Here is a 21350-nt window from a genome sequence, read left to right as displayed (position 1 = left end):
GATCAAGGACACCTTAAAAATTATTTATATGATTAAGGATATGACTGCCCTCCTTGTATTTAAAGGTAATCAATTGCTTTAGTAGGAATAATATGTTGTTCCCGATTTTTAAAGCATAAAGAGTCTCTAGCTTTTTCCACAATGATCTCATGTGTGTCTCATTCACAATATGGTTGCGAACAATGTCTTCAATCCATTGTCGTATATATCCACATACGTTCTCATGCTTGAAATTTCAATTTTCATCAGATATAATCTCTGGTTTATGAGCTGCAAAAACGGGTAAATGTATCTTTTTTACGAACAACAAATTTTTCATCTTGCTTCTCCAAACATTATAATTTCTCTCATTTAACATACCATCTTTCTCATATTCGCCTTCATTCGGTAAAAAAAAACCCACACAAATAATCAAGGCTCTAATACCACTATAATATCGAGGTAGAGACAAATCCAAAAATAAAGAAGATAATGAACACCAAATTTTAATATGGAAAATCTTTCAAATCGAAGGTAAAAATTACGGTATCACAATGATCCAAAAAGATCCACAATAACAATAAGAGAGTTACAAAAGTCCTCCAAATTAGCTACACAATAAGTGTCAAATACGGAGCAACAATAGCAACAACAAAATCAATTGAAAAAAGAGGAGAAGTCACAAAAATGGAGATGTTGTTCAGGGCTCAAAATCGGATGTTACGGGCGACCAAATCCGATCTTCATCATTGAAATCAAAGATCAAGATTATAGTAAAACTCAGTCAAAATTTCAGCCCGATCCAACGGTGAACGAATCAGAAAACATAATTTGAAATTGGTTGGTCGGAACAAAATCTGCAACAAAACGAACACTTTTTTCTCTCTCTTCTCTCTTGACTGAAGCTCTCTTGAAAACCACTCTTATTTGCTAAAGTCTTTCAAAGACTTATAGCAATGAGCATAGATCAATTATCCAAGGTTATTCTATTTATAGATAATGAGTGGTGCTTTCTCTTAATGCCAAAATTAACTCCAAATAGAAATAAAAATCGAATCCAATTCCGAATAGGAATGGAAATCAAAAGAGAATGGGATTTAGACATTGGGCATTTCGCTGAACAATATAGGCATGAACCCAACATGAACTTCCCATTTAGTTTCTAACTAATATCTTTGTTCAAAATTACATTTTACTCTTACATTATGAATTCTTGTTTAATATTTCGATTTGATGGTTGTAAGTTGGAGGGAGAAATCTTGGTAACTCATTGATTCAGTTTGAGTGAACCCTTTTATAGGATTCATGGTGGAAATGAGTTCCAACATCTTCATGGTCGTTGCAATCATCATTCTCGTCATCGGCTTGAGATGTCTTCATGTATAGCTTGAGAAGTGATGGATGAAAGAATGATAATAACATATATGAGTTTATATAGGAGAGGAATGGGACTCTAGGTTTTTTTTTGTATTTTATATAGTAAAATGTGATGACCCGATAGGTCATTTTGAGTTTTAGCCTTTATTTCCATGTTCTAAGACCTCGACTAGCTCCGTCTAGTGTTCTTCAATTTGCGTGCATAATTCGTGTCATGTTCCGGAAAGTTTTTATGTAGAAAATATGAAATTTTGCCTTAAAATGATTTGAGTTGACTACGGTCAATATTTTGTGTAAACGGACCCAGATCAGTATTTTGACAGTCTTGGAGGGTCGTATCGTAATTTCAGACTTGGGCGTATGCCCGAAACTGATTTCGGAAATCCGTAGGTCGAATCGTGTTGATTTGCCGAAATTTGGCAATTTGAAGTTGAAAAGTTTGACCGTAGGTTGACTTTTAGCTATTGAGCTCGAAATTTTATTTTTGGACTTGGAATAGGTCTATTATAGTATTTATGACTTGTCTGTAAATTTTGGTGTTAAACGGAGTTGATTTGACGTGATTCAGGCGTCTAATTTGTTAATTTAAAAAGTTCTTAAGTTTCATTAGAAATTTCATACATTTTGATATCTGATTCGTAGTTCTAGGTGTTATTTTTTATATTTTGATCGCGTGAGCGAGTTTGTATGATATTTTTGGACTTATGTACATGTTTGGTTTGGAGCCCGAGGGACTCAGGAGAGTTTCGGGAGCGTAGCGGAGTGTTTGATAGAGTTAGAATTATGCTGGTTTTTGTGCAGAAGTTTCAGGTCTCGCAATTGCGAGAAATGAGTAGCAATTGCGATGGTTAGCTTGAGTTTGTTGGGCTCGCATTTGCGAACTCAGTGTTCGCATTTGTGATGGGGGACTGGGTAAGCTTGGTTCGCATTTGCGATCATCCTGATCGCTTTTGTGATGTGTCACTGGTTCGTAATTGCGAATAATATGTCGCATTTGCGACTGTAGCAGGGGTGTGAGGGACTTTGATTTTGCGATGGTTTCTTCGCATTTGCAAATCCCAGGTTGCAATTGCAACACCTGCGACTGGACAAAAGCTAAGGGACGTGATTTTTAGCCTTATTTTTATATTTTTGAACCGTAGACTCGGTAGGAGGCGATTTTGAAAAAGGAATTTCATCTACAAACTTTGGGTGAGTGATGCTAATCCATTTCTAATTATATTACATCAATCTATCTTGGATTTTAACAACAAAATTGTGAAAATTTGTGAAACCTTGTCAAGTTTTTAAAAAATAAGAAATTGAGTTTTGAGAGTCTATTTGGACTCAAATTTTGAAACTAATCACATATATGAACTCGTGGGGTCATGGTTAGTCGGAATCTATCATTGAACTGGGGTTTTGACCGGACAAGTCCCGGGTTGACTTTTGTTGACTTTTTAGGAAAATGTGTAAAGATCTTAGCTTTATCTATTGTAATTGATTTTCTTAGCATTGTTTGATGATATTAAGTCAATTTTGGTTAGATTCGATTGGTTTGGAGGCTAATTTTAGAGGAAAGGCCCCGGTTGAGTTTTGATTTGGTTGTGGAGCGAGGTAAGTGTTGGGTCCAATATTGATTTAAGAGAATTAGGAACCCTTGAACTATATGTTATGTGGATTACGTGTAAAAAGACGTATATGCGAGGTGACGAGTGTATATACATCGTAAAAATAATTATTTCCATGTCTTCTCATATTTCATGAATTATCTCATTCCATACCTTAACTGTTACATGCTTTAATTGCTTTTTATGCCGTAATTTGTTACTTATCATTAATTATTATTGTATTGAATTGTTTGTTCCTTCCATGACTCTGTGATTAATTGCTACTTGACCTAATTGTCTTACTTGCACACCTTAATTTTCATGTACTTGACTTGTCTTGTTATTTTTGTATTATTTGTAGCATTTCATGATTAGTATGTGGTTCCTTTATTGCTTTGCTTTCGTATCCTTTGATTGTAGAAATTCTTGTAAATTGAGCTATTGGATTGATTACGTTTATTAAAATTGTTTATGGATCGGGTTGCACACCGCAACAGTTGTGATATGGTTTAATAAGGGAGAATTATGATATTTGATTATGATGATATGGTGGGATCGAATTGCGCGTCGTAACGGTTGTGTACGTAATACTTGATATTGATAAATGATGATATGGTGTAATAAGGGAGGATTATGATATTTAATTATGATGATATGGTAGGATCGGGTTGTGTGCCGCAACAGGTTGTATGCGTGATTCTTGATATTGATAAATGGTGATATGGTGAAATAAAAGAGGATTGTGTGTGTACGGTGAGATCGGGTTGCGCGCCGCAAAGGATTGTGTGTATTGTACTCATTGTTGTTATTGTGTTGGTTTTCAGCATTCTTATATGAAATTATGAGATCTATTATTCTGGGTTCTCTGATTGTGAGGATTGAGTTCATTTTCATAAATTAACTACCTTACCTCCATTTCCTATTTTTCTTCCCTGTTATTATTATTATTACTGGTTACAGGTTATTGTAAGTGGCCCGCCTTAGTCTCGTCACTACTTCGTCGAGGTTAGGCTCGGTACTTACAGAGTACATGAGATCGGTTGTACTCATACTATACTCTGCACTTCTTGTGCAGATTTCGGAGTGGGTCCTAGCGGTATTCAGTAGATATGCTCGTATCCAGTTATTGAGGAAACTTGAGGTACAACTGCATAGCGTTCGCAACTCTGAAGTCCCCTTCTACATCACCTTAGTTGTTTATTTCGATTCAGGCAATTATGTTTTTATTCAGACTATTATTTGTAGTACTCTAGACGCTCGTGTATTCGTGACACCAGTTTTGAGATTGTATTTGGATATCGTCGTTTATTAGTTATTTACTCCATTTCAGTTTATTCAGCTTATTGGTTTTCAATTTGTTTGAATTGTTAAAAATGGTTAATAACTATATCTAACGTTGGGTTGCCTAGTTAGTGAAATGTTAGGCGCGATCACGATCCCGAGGGTGGAATTCCGGATCGTGACAAAAAAATAAGTTGTTATCAACTTTAGTAATATGTGCTTTCAGTCCCCAAATGTATTAAAAATATCAAACTTCTCCATTTTGGCCAAACCCGTAAAAATTGGAGAACTTGGGCTAGAGAAAAATGCAAGGAAATTCATATAGAATTGAATCAAAAAGCATTCCCATAAAATAACGAAAATTTTCGTAGACCTCCAGATCTAAGAAATTTAACTTCCCCAATTTTTGAACAACTTTTATTAGGTTCTCCGACGAACTTAAGCAAGTTAAGATTTCATTCATGGTAACTAATTTTTTTCCCTAGATTAAAAGGATCAACGTAACCTTTCAATATATTTTATTCTCTGTTTATACGTACATTTATATATGAGATCATCCACTGATAACTAATCTCGAGTGAACATTCATTTTCTATTTCAATGTACATTTGTACACTTTAATAGGCATATCTTGAGTATAGTCACGTGTTCAATAGGGCGAGTTCTTAGTTTAAATGGCTAAATGAAACATTCTGACAAGTTGAAGGGGTCATCAATGATTTGAACTTTTCATCTCTGTTAAAGAGGATAATTTTATTTGTTTATATTAGATATATAAGTACCCCACTGCACTCTCAACTCAATTACTATATTCTCACATGTTGTGAGTTAGAGTTAGGCCTGGGCGTCGAGCCGAGCTCGAGCAAGCCCAACTGACCCGATCTCAACGAGCTTTTCATAACACCGAGCCGAGCTCAATCCAGCTTTGTTAAACTATAACCGAGCTCGAGCCGAGTTCAAGTTGGCTCTAGATGTTTAATTCCGCGTAGTCCTACACCATCAAAAAGATAAATGCCTAATAAGTTAGTTGGAGGGTGGTTATCCATACCTGGGATCGATCCCCCCTCAATGCCTTTTGGGTTGAGTATGTCGCACATAACTTGCCTAGTGCGGTTTACATCCTCTTTGTGGTTTGCAGGCTATTACACAGGGGAGATTTACCCAATGCGCACAAAGTGCTCACCCGAAGGGCAGAGGAGATTGTAACGGCTGCGGTTTTCCCTCTTACCAAAAATAAAAAATAAAAAAATAAAGTATAAGCAGTACTGGATTAAATTGGTAATTGCATTCAAGTGTGACTCAATTATATACAGTACTAGTTTAAATTAGAGCTCACATTCAAAGGATTATAATATTATCATTTTCTTCATTTTTTTGTTTTTTTACCTTTTATCTGATTTATCACTCTAATTTGGTACTCGTTGTCGTACTATTCTTATGGACGGGTTGTTCGGGGATTGGATTCTTAATTAAAATAAATTCAATGTTATTTAATTATATCATCTAAATTTAACTTAATGTGTGTATATATATATATATTGTTACCAATTGTTGCGGAAGCCAAATGTATATAGTGTGAATGAGTCACAACTACTATACCAAAAATTATGACAACCACTAAATAATAAACAAGACAATAAGACAACAATAAAAGAACACCAGAATTTACGAGGTTCGGCCAATTTTGCCTACTTCCTCGGACACAATCAATATTTTATTCCACTCCAAAATTACAAGTGAAATAATACTAAAGAGAGAAGATACAAATGCCTTAAGAAGATAAAAGGCAAATGAGAGGTGTATTTAAATCCTAAACATTAGGCCTCCTTTTATAGGGTGAAATTCTCATTCAAAATTGTCATCCACCGATGTGGTACTTTTGCCAATTTCAACAAATCTCCACCTTGGCAAAATTCCACATCTTCAATTTTCTCTCAATAACAAATTTTGGTTGTGTCTTCATCTTCAATCTTTAGTGTTCAACAATGTTGATCAAATCCAAACAATGTTGAAACTTGACCGCAGTCACCACTTTTGTCAGCATATCAGCAGGGTTCTCCGTAGTATGAATTTTCTTCACCGTGACTCCACCTTCTTCTATGATTTCTCGTACGAAATGATACCGAACATCAATGTGCTTCGTCCTTGCATGATAAACTTGGTTCTTCGCTAATTGAATAGCACTTTGACTATCACAAAAAATTGTAATATTTTTTTGTTCAATACCAAGCTCCTTTAGCAACCCCTGAAGCCAAATTGCCTCCTTCACAGCCTCCGTAATAGCCATGTACTCTGCCTCTGTTGTAGACAAAGCAACTGTTGACTGCAAAGTAGACTTCCAACTAACTGGTGCCTTTGCAAAAGTAAACACATAACCAGTAGTTGACCTTCGTTTGTCCAGATCACCCGCAAAATCTGAGTCACAATATCCAACTACAGACCGATTGCCTTCCTGCTCAAAAACTAACCCAACATCTACAGTACTATGAATATACCGTAGAATCCATTTCACAGCTTGCCAATGCTCCTTTCCTGGATTATGCATATATCTGCTAATAACTCCAACGGCTTGTGAAATGTCAGGTCTCGTACAAACCATTGCATACATCAAGCTACCAACAACATTTGCGTATGGTACCCTTGACATATACTCCTGTTCAGTTTCATCCTTTGGCGACATAGTAGTACTTAGCTTAAAATGGGGAGCAAGTGGCGTACTAATTGGCTTAGTCTTCTTATCTATGCCAAAACGCTTTAGTACTCTCTTCAAATATTCTTTCTGAGATAAACAGAGTTTCTTTGTACGTCTATCTCTTATTATCTCCATGCCAAGAATTTTCTTTGCCTCACCCAGATCCTTCATCTCGAACTCCTCCTTCAGTTGAATCTTCAACTTATCAATTTCTTCCGAATTCTTGGAAGTTATCAACATATCATCAACATATAGGAGAAGATATACAAAGGAACCATCATTAAGTTTGCGCAAATACACACAATGATCGTATTTGCTTCTCTTGTACCCTTGCCGCAACATAAACTTGTCAAATCGCTTGTACCATTGTCTAGAAGATTGTTTCAATCCGTACAACGATTTTTCAAGTTTGCATACTATATTTTCTTTTCCAGCAACTTTGAATCCTTCTGGCTGAGTCATGTAGATTTCCTCCTCCAAGTTTCCATGTAAAAACGCAGTTTTTACATCCATCTGAACTAGTTCCAAATCCAACTGTGCTACCAAAGCCAACATAATTCTAATGGAGGAATGTTTTACAACTGGAGAAAATACTTCATTGTAATCAATTCCCTCCTTTTGAGCATATCCTTTGGCCACCAATCTTGCTTTGTAGCGAACATCTTCTTGGTTAGGAAATCCTTCTTTCTTTGCAAATACCCATTTGCACCCAATTGCTTTCTTTCCCTTCGGGAGATTGGCCAATTTCCATGTATGATTCTGATGAAGGGACTGCATTTCTTCATTCATGGCAATCCTCCACTTATCTTCTTCTGAACTTTGGATTGCGTCTTTATAAGTGGTAGGAACACCATCAGCTACAATTGAGGTTGCACAAGCAACCGTCTCTATAAGACGAACAGGTTTCGTTATTGTCCTTTTTGGCCTGCTGGTTGCTATTGATTCAAGTTGTTGTCGAGGTTCCTGAGTTGGAATCTCCCTTTCTACTGGCTCTTCTTCCAGAGGGTAATCTTCATGAGTTTCCTCCTCTGCTTCTTGTGTAGGAAAAATAAATTTTCCCTCAAACTCCACCTGCTTTGATGCACCACCAGTTTGTTTGACATCTTCAACTGTCATCTTATTTGTTATGGTAGATTCATCAAAGGTAACATCTCTGCTGAATATAATATTCCTTGTCTCTGGACACCATAAGCGGTATCCTTTGACTCCAGAAGTAATCCCCATAAATATAGCCTTCTTTGCTCTCGGATCCAATTTTGACTCTTTCACATGATAGTATGCAATTGAGCCAAACACGTGCAAAGAATCATAATCTACAGCAGGTTTTCCATACCATTTTTCAAATGGTGTCTTGCCATCAATAGCAGCAGATGGTAGACGATTAATGAGGTGGCATGCATATGTAATTGCCTCAGCCCAAAATTCTTTGCCCAAGCCAGCATTGGACAACATACACCGTACCTTCTCCAGTAAAGTCCGGTTCATACGTTCTGCCACTCCATTCTGTTGTGGTGTATTTCTGACAGTGAAGTGTCGGACGATGCCATCATTTTCACAGACCTTATTGAAATGATCATTTTTGTATTCACCTCCATTGTCTGTGCGAATACACTTGATCCTCCTGCCTGTTTGATTCTCCACCATCGTTTTCCATTTGAGAAAAATTCCCAACACTTCATCTTTCCTCTTCATTGTATACACCCACACTCTTCGGGAAAAATCATCAACAAAGGTTACAAAATAGTGCTTCCCACCCAATGAAGGTGTTTTGGAAGCACCCCAAACATCAGAGTGTACATAATCCAAAATGCCTTTAGTATTATGGATCGCTATACCAAATTTAACCCTTGTCTGTTTCCCTTTGACACAATGCTCGCAAAACTCCAAGTTGCAAGTCTTTACGCCTTTTAACAATCCTTGATTAGATAAAGCTTTCAAGGATTTTCCTCCAGCATGTCCCAAGCGCATGTGCCATAGCCTGGTTGCTTCTGCCTCTTTGTCATCACTGGATGTCACTGTTGCTGTCCCAATAACTGTGCTACCACGATAGCAGTACATGTTATTGTTCTTCCGATTGGCCTTCATTACCACTAGTGCACCGGAGCATATTCTCATCACTCCATTTTCTGCAATGATTTTGAACCCTTTTGATTCTAGGGCTCCCACAAAGATGAGATTCTTCTTCAAACCCGGTACATATCGAACATCTGTTAATGTTCTGATCATTCCATCATGGCTCCTTAATCTTATTGAACCAATGCCATATGAGGTAAGAGGGCTGTTATCCGCTGTGTGGATGACTCCATATTCTCCTTCTTGAAAATTCACGAACCAGTCCTTGTTGGGACACATATGGTAGCTACAAGCCGAGTCCATCAACCATATGTCTGATGATGTTGATAACTCTGTTGTAACTAATGAGAAGTCTGAATCATCACAATCAGCTACATTTGAATCCATAATGGCCTTTCCATTGTTATGTCTGGCCTTATTCTTCAACTTCGGACAGTCTTTCTTCCAGTGCCCCTTTTCTCGACAAAAGGCACATTCATCTTTGCTGGGTCTAGATCTCGACTTGGATCTTCCCTTCTTAGTCCTCGTTTGATTTTGAGGACGACCCCTCACAATTAGTGCTTCTTCTTCTCCGCCCTTCTGTTTTTCTCCCTTTCTTTGTTCATAGCTGTACAAAGCTGAACAAACTTCTCTGAGAGAAATTTCGTCATTTCCATGGAGTAGAGTAGTTTCAAGGTGCTCGTACTCATTAGGAAGTGACCCCAATAACATCAAGGCCAAGTCACCATCATCAAAAGTTGCATCCATATTTTGCAAATCTGTGACCAACTTATTGAAACTGGTGATATGTTCATTCATTGTGGTACCAGGAACATAGGTAAAGCGAAACAGTCTCTTCTTCATGTACAATTTATTTTGACTGTTTTTCTTCAAAAATTTATCCTCCAGTGCTTTCCATAATTTACTTGCAGAAGTTTCCTTTGTGTATGGATATTTCTGCTCTCTAGCAAGGTAGGATCGAATGGTACCGCAAGCAACACGATTGATAATTTTCCAATCTTCTTCTCCAATAACATCTGGCTTCTTTTCTTCAATGGCAAGATCTAGCCCTTGTTGAAAAAGAACATCTAGAACCTCGCCTTGCCACATCCCAAAATGTCCTGACCCGTCAAAAATTTCTACCGCAAATTTCGCATTTGACACAATTCTTGTCATAAGCGAAGATGCCAACGATGACGTATTATTGACACTTGATGTAGATTCTTCTTGTTTACTGTCTCCCATTTTGACACAAATATTATTTAGTAGCTGACGACACAAATCAAGATTATTTCCTTTCTGGTGTGGAAGATCAGACTAAGCTGCAACCACAGAGCATACTCAGATAGAACCTTGACTCAGTTACCAAGATAGATCTTTTCTGATGTGGAAGATCAGACTATGCTGCAACCACAGAGCATACTTAGACAGTACCTTGGCTCTGATACCAATTGTTACCAATTGTTGCGGAAGCCAAATGTATATAGTGTGAATGAGTCACAACTACTATACCAAAAATTATGACAACCACTAAATAATAAACAAGACAATAAGACAACAATAAAAGAACACCAGAATTTACGAGGTTCGGCCAATTTTGCCTACTTCCTCGGACACAATCAATATTTTATTCCACTCCAAAATTACAAGTGAAATAATACTAAAGAGAGAAGATACAAATGCCTTAAGAAGATAAAAGGCAAATGAGAGGTGTATTTAAATCCTAAACATTAGGCCTCCTTTTATAGGGTGAAATTCTCATTCAAAATTGTCATCCACCGATGTGGTACTTTTGCCAATTTCAACATATATGACAAATTGTTGTCAGTAGACGTGTTTTTAATGTTAAATCTGCAATTTCAAAATTTCTTAATAGCGAGTTTCCTATATTTATTTAATGTTTAAAAGAGACATCGAAACTACACGTATCCGACAGTTTTTAAACACTGTCCATTAAGGCAGTATGCTTCCCAATATTTTTGAAAGTTCATGGCATTATTTTCCATGAAAAAGCCATAGAAAAAGGGTGTAGAAATATCAAAAAATCATAATTTTTGCTATTCGTCAGAGGCGGAGCCAAGATTTAAAATTTATGGGTTCTAAATCTGCCACGAAACTCATAACCCGTCTCAGTTACTGGGTTCGCAATTAAATATTTATAAAAAGTTAATGATTTTTCTAATATAAATACAATATTTGAGAAAAAGTGACTGGGTTTGGCCAAACCCGTACCTCATAGGCTAGCTCCGCCTCTGCTACTCGTGGTATTAATTACACATAATATCATAGTTTCTGATGGATCTACAGTTGCAAGTATCTTTTTTGCACTCATTCATGTTTCCAACGAAACGTCACTGAAACAATAAAAAAGAAAAAAAAGTTCCAGGCGTTCATATTGTTACTAAACCCTTGTAGTCTTTGTTATAAATATCGAACACAAGTGGATATAGAGGCTTCGTAGGAGGATGATATGTTAGTCCCGTCAATATTGTTATATATGTAAATAATAATTCTGTAAAATATAAGTTATCATAATGAAACAATAAATAATTCGAGCCCACTGAATTCACTGTGTTTCCTTAAGGAATTTAATCCCCTCCTAGTACCCAAGGTAATGAATTATTTCCTCCCAGGATAGAACGAATCACACACTGGTGTAGCGGTACTTCAAACCCCAGTGTTTAAGCGAACACAAAGTTTGGTAGCAAATCACACTTACAGTTGCTATGTTTGAAGTTAAAAACAATGCAGAACGAGGGAGTAGAGACTCAGAAAATCGTATGGAAATGCTGAGAGGAAGGAGTGCAATGTATAGCCAAATCTGTTGAGCGATTTCAGTTTGTGTCTTGTGTGTTGTGTGTGTCTTTCTTCAACAGTTGCTGCACATATATATAGCAGCCAGTGTTGAAGAAGACCAATCGTCCACCCTCCATGGTGGAGCAAGCATTAGCTTGTTTGTGGAGCAAGCACATTCATGGTGGGAAGAGCATTAGGCGGCTGCCAAATGGTCAATACACGGATTGGAAAATATCTATTACAAATGCGGATAATCTTACGTTAATATTTACTATTAACAAATAAATTTGGTCCAAAAAATTAATCAATCAATCGATCATTTGACCAAATCCAAATCCAAATCCAAATCATCCAAATTCGAAGCCGAAGCCGAAACCGAAGCCGAGCCGAGCGAGCGACGACGACGACGGCGCGAGGCTTGCTTTCTTCTTAACTCTTTAAGAGCTACAAGAAGAGCAATTATATATATACCTACCAAAAATCTTTTCCTCTTCCAATATGGGACAATGTTTTATTGTCAAGAGGGGAAAACTTAAAATTTTACTCAAAAATTTTATTTTCCCTCCATTTCTCATTCACCCTCATTTTAAGACTATTTTATCTTAAAAAATAAAACCTCAATAATCCCCCACATGAATGGGGAATGGCTATATCACGGAAATATGCATGAAAAAACTGTGTGATTTACAAGCAAGGATTAATCGCATCTGGATAAGTAGGTTTCCCTTTAAACTTTCCGTAGTAAACTTATGTCGGATATACTCGATCAATCGGTAGATTTGATATCTTTGAACCGTCGATCTTTGGTGTATACCTAGACAACCATAAGTCAGACAATCAACCCTTAACCGTCTTTGGTTCTCATTGTTGTATTCGTTTCAGCCATGAACACCGCCTGGTTTCATAAGTGCGTAGAGAACTGGCCTTACAAAGTTCTCCTTGAAGCGGCTAACACTTCACACTTACATAGGTGATTCCTAAACGTGTCATCCTGTAGATACACTATTTGATATACCCCGTATCAAATTTAGAAATCATTAAAAAGCCTTAATGCTTTATCCTTGGTACTGAACATTGTCTCATCACGAGAATGGACTAAAATTTTATTTGACAATGTTGAACCGTCATTAATGACTTTGTTTGATCTCCTTGAACCTAGATCTTGGGATCTCCAGTCTTCTAGGTAGAGTTACCGCCACAATGACTTGTTCTCGGCCATAGCCCCATTCCCCTTGATGATTTCTCAACTACCTCTCTAGTTAGGCCTTTTGTAAGTGGATCCGACACATTATCACTTGACTTTACATAGTCAATCGTGATAATTCCTCTAGAGAGTAATTGCCTAACGGTTTTATGTCTTCGTCGTATATGACGAGATTTACCGTTATACATAACGCTCCCAGCCCTTCCAATTGCCGCTTGACTATCACAATGTATGCATATTGGTGCCAACGGTTTGGGCCAAAATGGAATGTCTTCCAAGAAATTCCGGAGCCATTCAGCTTCTTCACCGGCTTTATCTAAGGCTATGAATTCAGCCTCCATTGTAGAGCGGGCAATACATGTTTGTTTGGACGACTTCCAAGATACCGCTCCTCCACCAATAGTGAATATATATCCACTTGTGGACTTAGAATCAGTTGAACCGGTGATCCAATTTGCATCACAGTATCCCTCAATCACCGCAGGGAAATTACTGTAGTGCAATTCAAAGTTCTGGGTATGTTCTAAATATCCCAAAACTCGTTTCATTGCCATCCAATGAGATTGGCCTGGATTGCTCGTATATCGACTCAGTTTACTTATAGCACAAGCTATATCTGGTCGTGTACAATTCATGATATACATTAAGCATCCCAACACACGAGCATAATCCAATTGTGATATGCTTTGGCCTTTATTCTTTGCTAATGCAAGATTCACGTCAATTGGAGTCTTTGCAACTTTAAAGCCTAAGTGCTTGAATTTTTCAAGTACTGTCTTAATATAATGAGATTGTGACAATGCCAGACCTTGAGGAGTCTTATGGATCTTAATTCCCAGAATTAAATCAGCAACTCCCAAGTCTTTCATATCAAACTTGCTATTGAGCATACGCTTAGTAGCATTTATGTTGGCAATGTCATTACTCATTATCAGCATATCATCCACATATAGGCAAACAATGACTATGTGATTTGGAACATTTTTAATGTACACACATTTATCACATTCATTTATCTTAAAACCATTTGACAACATTGTTTGGTCAAATTTCGCATGCCATTGTTTGGGTGCTTGTTTTAGTCCGTAAAGAGACTTAACAAGTCTACATACCTTCTTTTCTTTACCTGGAACCACAAACCCTTCAGGTTGTTCCATGTAAATTTCTTCCTCCAACTCTCCATTTAAGAAGGCCGTCTTAACATCCATTTGATGAATTTCAAGACCATACACTGCAGCTAATGCTACTAACATCTGTATGGACGTAATTCTTGTAACTGGAGAGAATGTATCAAAGTAGTCTAGACCTTCTCGTTGTCTATACCCTTTGACTACGAGTCTTGCCTTGAATTTATCAATAGTGCCATCATCTTTGATTTTTCTCTTAAAAATCCATTTAGAACCCAAAGGTTTATTTCCAGGAGGAAGATCAACCAATTCCCATGTATGGTTGTTCAATATGGATTCTATTTCACTATTGACTGCCTCTTTCCAAAATAATGATTCCGAAGAAATTATAGCTTTTTTAAATGTTTGAGGCTCATTCTCCAATAAGAAAGTCACAAAATCTGGTCCAAATGAAGTAGACGTTCTTTGACGTTTACTACGTCTTGGATCCTCCTGATTATATGTACTTTCTTTTGTTTCTTCCCGAGGTCGTTTAGATCCTTCACCAAACGACTTACATTCCTTTTTATACGGATATATATTTTCAAAAAACTCAGCATTATCTGATTCTATAACCGTATTATTATGAATGTCGGGATTTTCTGATTTATGAACCAGAAATCGATATGCTTTACTATTTGGTCTAAAAAATTAATCAATCAAAAATCCGAAGCCGTAGCCGTAGCCGAAGCCGAAGCGAGCGACGACGACGGCGCGAGGCTTGCTTTCTTCTTAACTCTTTAAGAGCTACAAGAAGAGCAATTATATATATACCCACCAAAAATCTTTTTCTCTTCCAATATGGGACAATGTCTCATTGTCAAGAGGGGAAAACTTAAAATTTTACTCAAAAATTTCATTTTCCCTCCATTTCCCATTCACCCTCATTTTAAGACTATTTCATCTTAAAAAATAAAACCTCAATATGATAATCTTTCATAAAAAATATAGTATACGTAGTTCATGAAACTGAATTAGGTAAAGACTCTTTTTTCTCTTTTCTGAGTGCAATGGTAAGTCCAAGATTAGAAATTTCCCGAATCTCCTTTTAACGAAAGAAATAAAAGGTCGAGAAGGAATACACTAAAAGACTTACCAAATATTTGTCTTAGAGTTGAGCGGGAATCAGATTTATTAACAACAACTTACTATTGCTAGCTAGAGAAGGAATGCAATCAACTGACCAAATATTCATCATAGAGTTGGAAGGGAATCAAATTTTACTAATAACAACTTATTATATATTTTAGAATTTGCAAAAAATAGAACTTTGATATTTGCAGTAAAATTGGGAATAAATCAGATTTTCTCTGGTTCAAATTAGATTTTATTTTAGTAAAGTTGGTAACAACTTTTGACCCTAGAGCCCCTTGTCCCTCCTATATATAGTGATATTTTTTATCAATCACCATCATTCTCAATACAACTCAGCCTATTTGCAGAGATGAGGAGGGCTACCAACACTGAAGAGAACGACGATGACGATGATGGAATCCAATTCTAGCATGAATCCTCTTCATGGATTTTTCGACATTGAATCAATGAGTCACCATGTTTGTAAGTTCATCTCTTCGTTTATGCTTTCATTCTAATCTTTGATGTGTCGATCTGCCTTTTTCCTTTATAAAATTCACGTAAAAAAATAAAAGACGTGGAGTCTAATAAATTATATCTAATGACTTAGCTATTTTGCAGTTTGCATGTTTTGTGGTTTTACTGCAACAAGAAAAGACGGAAGGTCTGATTCACATGGAAAGGGGACATTAACTCTTTTTTATTCCTTTCCTACGATGGTAGCCTTGAGCTTTCTCGTCTCTTGTTGCAAGTTCAACCCATTGCATGTCGATCGTATTTATCCTTTAAAGTACGATCAGAATTATCTAAGAGGTTCATCAGCAGGTAATTAAGCAACAATGAATTGTTTGTTGGTTATTTTCTTGAGTCCATATCTACTCTAAATTCTGACCCTCTTTTATTCATATATTCGTCTCAGGTCTTTCGCTAGTTTTTGGCTGACCAGTCACAAGTTTGGGCACCTGCAAAATCTCCCGGAGATGTACAAATTTACAGCTGAATCCTGAGCCTTCTTTGGGAAGAAGCATGAAAACTTCTAAGTAATCACAGTTTTCAGTAGCAACATTCATCTCTTGAATTGATCGTAAGGATAGAAGGATTGGGAAAAGACCCGTGAGAAGAACAACAGTGACAGACCAACTTTAATATGGGAGATATGGGAAGAATTTAACAAAATAATAAGTAGATGCCTTGCATAATGATTTAGACTTAGACTGTTAGACAATCAGAAGGAATTAATTTGTATGGGATGAGAGGGGGCTTTTTTTTGGCCATTAGCTTCATTGTGTAAAATGTAAACTGGCTTAGTAATATGAATTTCCATTTATCGTCTTGATTATTTAAAGTGAATTCCCACATTTGCAGCCTCATCTTTAATTTGATAGTTTACCATCTAAAGAGCCATTTACTTTAGACTTTCTTCGTCACGATTTAACGTTTAGGTCTATTATTTAAAGAAGCATGGAATGGAATAAGGGAACGTATCAAATGATAAAAAGATAGCTTTGCTACTGAAACGTAAGCTCACATGCACAGATCTGAATTTTCCTTTTAGTTACAACTTACTCCAATATATGCTTAACTAAATATTATTTTTGCTCTAACGTTGTCAACCCCTGTATATACACCATGAGATCACGAGGGGATTTTGATCTGATGGTTGTGAGTCGAAGGGGGAAATTTGGGACATCCTTGCTCACAAAGTTGCATTGTATAATAACAATCAGTTCTGCCCATGATTAAACAGCAATAGCAAGGTCTGCCAGTTTTGCAGTGAGCAACATGCTTGCAAAAATCTTGTTGTATTTTCTCCCCTTTGGTAGCTTTCAGTTTTCTGTCAAATTCTCCAACATAAAGTTTGTTGCCTTCTATTTTTTTCCAACCTGTTTGAAGAGAAAATGGAATAAAAGGAGTTTAAGTGCCAACAAAGTATGAGCAATTTAAATTCGCACAAGATAAAAAACAATTTATTAGGAAAAAGAAAAGAATATTTGATTTAGGTGTTTAAAACAACAGGAAAAAAGGTACATGTCACAATTAATTTAAGGTAAGTCTCGCAACTAGACTTTCATTGATGAGTACCAAAGAGGGTGGGAATTATAATGAGAAAGAACACAACAAGATGCTCAAGCTTAGTAGGAAAATCCATGAATTAATTGTAAGGCCAATCTTAGATCTTGACAAACAAGTAGACTAGTCTCTTTGCGTATCCAAGATGTGGATTGTTTACCCTCAAAATTGGATAATAATTGAATTTGTAAGTTGTTTTAAGGATGCGTGATTTAACTTGATACAAAATGACAAATTAGATTGCAATTAAAATAAGTAATGGAAAAGTAAACGCAAACCACATGAATTGAACAGTCTTAGCCCCGTAGAATTAATCACCCTTAAACCAGGTACTTCGATCGATATCAAGACAAGAGAAATGAGAGCTTTAAAGAGAGTAGTAAGAACTTAAGGAGAATAATAATATATTATTTTGGAATGCGTATTACAATCTGTTCAATGAATTATCAGACACTCCTTTATATAGTAGAGGAGTCCTACTTTAGGTACAATTCTATAAAAGGTAAAATATTTCTTGATTTGATGATTATTGGTGCCTTATTGATACGTGCCGAGATTCCCGCCATAATATCTGACCGGTCACGGATATTTCGATCTTCTGTTGGTTATGCTAACAAAGTTTCTTCGAGCTCGATCGGGGCTAAGGTCGACTCCGGGATTACGGAATCAATATTCTCGAAGGAAGGCATTATGACCCCGGGTTCTAGCTTGGTGGGACTCAGGATCGATCTTCAGTCTTTGGTTGTCATGTTTCTAACTTGTCATGTTGTAGGTGAGCTCGATTTCGACCGTACACAGATAGTCCCCTCGTTTTTTGGAGAGTAGACGACGAGAAACGACATGAGCTTCCAATTTTTTCTTCGATATCACACGACAGAAATGACAAAACTGTCGAAACGTCTCGTCAGTCAAGTCTTAATGGCATTAAACGCTTGTCAGTTGCTGGTCGTCCACTCCTACATGTGAATCGTCGCTAGAAAACTATATATACCCCCTCATTTGTTCATTCAAAATTTACATTCAAACCTCCTGCCCTCGTTTCTAAGATATTTCAATACTTCCAAGTACTTATATTCTGGTTACTTTGAGATCTTTTATAAGAATTCTTATTCGACTTTTTCTCAAACCATCGAGTGTACTCTTTTAACTTCCTTTTTTTCCTTATTTATTCTCTATAAATAAATGGCGAAAACTTCTAAAATCGTTCCCCAAAAATAAACTCCTTCTACCTCGCGGCCGGCTACCGAAGAGACCGCTTCACGTACTGCTATCGAGGAACCAGCACCGGAACCTCCTCTAAAAATATTCAACCCGAGGGGATGCCCGGTCAATGCTGACTTTAAAGTCAAAAAGCCCTCCTCCGTACTAGGCCGGTGTAAGGAGGTCTCGAGGTACATCTGCTCGATCACCGAGGATATTCTCTCCAAAGTCAAGAAGGATTGTAACTGGGCTGACAAACATATGGTGGTTCCCGAACCTAACGAATCCATCACCACCCACATCGAGGGATTTTTATGTTTTTACACTTATCCCTTTACGTTGGGCCCCTTGGACTCGGTCATTGTTGACTATTCCAAAATATACGATGTAACCCTCGGTCAAGTTCACCCTTCTTTCTGAAGGATCGTAATCCTCATCCGCTTCTTTGTAAGCAAAATCGAAGGGTGCCCTTTCACGATCGACCACCTTATGCGCTTATACAATCCCCGACTCTATCGGGAGGATTGATTAAGCTCGCCTATCGGGCTAGTAAAGCCGCGTTCTCGAGTATCGATGAAGATATGGATCGAGGTTGGCTAGGCCGTTTCATCCAAGTGAGGACCTCGGACTTGATTATGGCCGAGCATATGCCGTTCCCTGAGAAGTGGAACATGCCCTTTTTATTCCTTCTTATCGGCGTTCTGTGATGGTGCAGTTGTTGCTCGGATCCCGAACGCAATTCCTCGACTTAAGGAGTGGGTCGAGGGCATCGTATATTCCGAGCGCTCGTGGCACGACCTTTCAAAGGGCCGATGGGAGGCCCATTTGCATGGTGAGATCTCTTTCATAAGTGATACTCCCTCCACTTCAATTTATGTGAACATGTTTGAGTGGGCACGGAGTTCATGAAAAAATGAAGACTTTTGGAATTTATGGTCCTAAACAAGTCGAAAAGAGGTCCAGAGTATTTGTGTGATTATAAAAGCTTCTCATTAAGGATAGAATTAGAAGTTTAAGCTAAATTATTTCCAAATTTAGAAAGGGGTCATTCATTTTGGAACGGACCAAAAAGGAAATAGGTTCACATAAACTGGAACGGGGGGAATATTTAGCTTCCCCTTTGGATGATTAATTCCTTACTTGTTTTATTTCCTTTTGCAGGTTTACCCAAGGATGTCCAAATGAGGCCCCCATCATGTAGTGACGATTTTCCCACCGAGTCCCCTGCTTCGAAAGAGGGTGAAGAGAAAAAGTGCTCCGAGTTCTCCAATCTCGGAGAAAAAGAAACCAAAGAGGAGGCTTATCCGCAAACCAAAAGAAACTTCCAGCTCCATAATACTTGATTCGGACTCCCTCTACCGGCTCAGGGACGAGTCTGAAGAGGAGGAAATTTTAGTGGCCCGAGAGCCATCGGTCCCTAAAGAATGGGCATCAACCGAAGGGGGGCTGATAGAGGCTAATCCTTCCCAAACTTAAGAGGTCGACACATCAGTGAGGGTCGAGAACCCACAAGACACCGGTTCTGCTCCACTCGGTGTCATCGATATAACGGGATCTCCTTCATTCACGGACTCAATGTTTGGTGAAGCTCAAGCGGCGAAGGAGCGTTCAAATAAGGGGCTCTAAGGAGCGAACGATCCCCACCAAAGCTTTTTTTATGGAATGGACTCTATTGCCACGGAGTGGATCTAGCTCGAACCTGAGATTGGTCAACCAATTCCCTGCCTCGATTGTTGATCCCGGTCGGAAGCGGTCGATCATTGTCTCTGTTTTGGAGGATGCTCGGGTCCTTTTCGCGCCTGTTGGAGTAGCTAGTTGCCTCTGGTGCCTGGTGACTGAAGAAGATCAGTCAAAGATGAGCGAGGTGGAATCTCCATTCTTGTTCAATGAAGCACATCACGCATTGAATCGGGTAAGGTGTTACCAAACCTTTTCATTTTCTAGCTTTGGTTACTTAAAGATCTTAATATTTTTCCTTGTATTAGAAGGCCTCGGTGCTTCACCACGAGAGCTTCCTACGATATCGAGAAGAGTTGAATCTCCTTAAGGCCGAAGCCAAAGAGCTTACTGAGAAGAGAGATATGTACAAACTTCTCAGTGAGCAACATGATGGGGAGGTTAAGAGTCTCCGAGTTGAGCTGGAGGTGGCTCGAAAGGAGCATGCCATCTTGGTCGAGCAGGTAAAAATATTTGAGTTTAGTGACGAAGAGATAAGCTTGGTAACTAACGGTCGGAATCTGCAGGTCCAATAAAAAATTGATCAACTGCGAGTTGATATGGATGTTGTCAAGGCCGAGACCGACGAATAGAGGGGCAGGATGGATCATCTGGCCTCAGAAAAAAAGGTTGCTCGGGCGCAACTGACTTCGGCCGAGGTCTTGCTTCGAGCAGCAAAGGAAAAGGTCAAGGTGTAGGTCAAAAAGATTGAAGAGCTCCAGTCTCGGCTACGTTCGGGTACCTCTAATCGAAAAATTATGGCCAAGGAACTTGAATCAGCCAATTCAGCGACCGCGGTGGTTAAAGCCGACGAGATGGTGGCCCAATATAAGGCCGATGCCGAGGCGGCCCAGGACTGCTTGAAGGACATTGTTGATTATGAGAAGCGGTAGTCGTGAAGAGAGGCCCTCGAGGAGATTCATGCTTGGGGTTTAGATCGATCAGCCAAGATCGAACCCACCAAGGGGCTTGAGGCCGAGGACAAGAAGTTGGCCTACCCCGAAGAAGAATAAGAAGAAGAAGAAGAAGAAGAAGACTCTGAGGGTTCCGATGGACCCGAAGGTGGAGAAGACAGGCTATTTAGACGCTTTTGTAAAAAAAAATTGTTTTTTGTACTTTTGTATTTTTGTTAGGGCCATTTGGCCTTTGTAAAG

The 21350-nt window shown here is 38.1% G+C and overlaps 1 protein-coding gene across 2 annotated transcripts; it reads left to right on the top strand.

Annotated features, from left to right (window-relative positions):
- Window positions 1-15424: 15424 nt before the first annotated feature.
- On the top strand, window positions 15425-16568 carry LOC104113067 (uncharacterized). Of its 2 annotated transcripts, none has more exons than XM_009623152.4 (3): window positions 15425-15693; window positions 15832-16035; window positions 16130-16568. In XM_009623152.4, exons 1-3 carry the CDS (start codon window positions 15615-15617, stop codon window positions 16150-16152), a joined length of 306 nt encoding a protein of 101 aa, XP_009621447.1. In that variant the 5' UTR covers window positions 15425-15614; the 3' UTR covers window positions 16153-16568. The 2 variants fall into 2 exon arrangements, 1 of the variants encoding a protein (XP_009621447.1); XR_001972658.3 differs by having other exon boundaries at window positions 15428-15689.
- Window positions 16569-21350: the final 4782 nt, after the last annotated feature.

This window comes from Nicotiana tomentosiformis, chromosome 4 (genome assembly GCF_000390325.3).
Source record: "Nicotiana tomentosiformis chromosome 4, ASM39032v3, whole genome shotgun sequence".
Classification (NCBI taxonomy): Eukaryota; Viridiplantae; Streptophyta; class Magnoliopsida; order Solanales; family Solanaceae; genus Nicotiana; species Nicotiana tomentosiformis.
The sequence above is the reverse complement of the archived record's forward strand: the minus strand, read 5'-3'. Positions and strand labels throughout refer to the sequence as shown.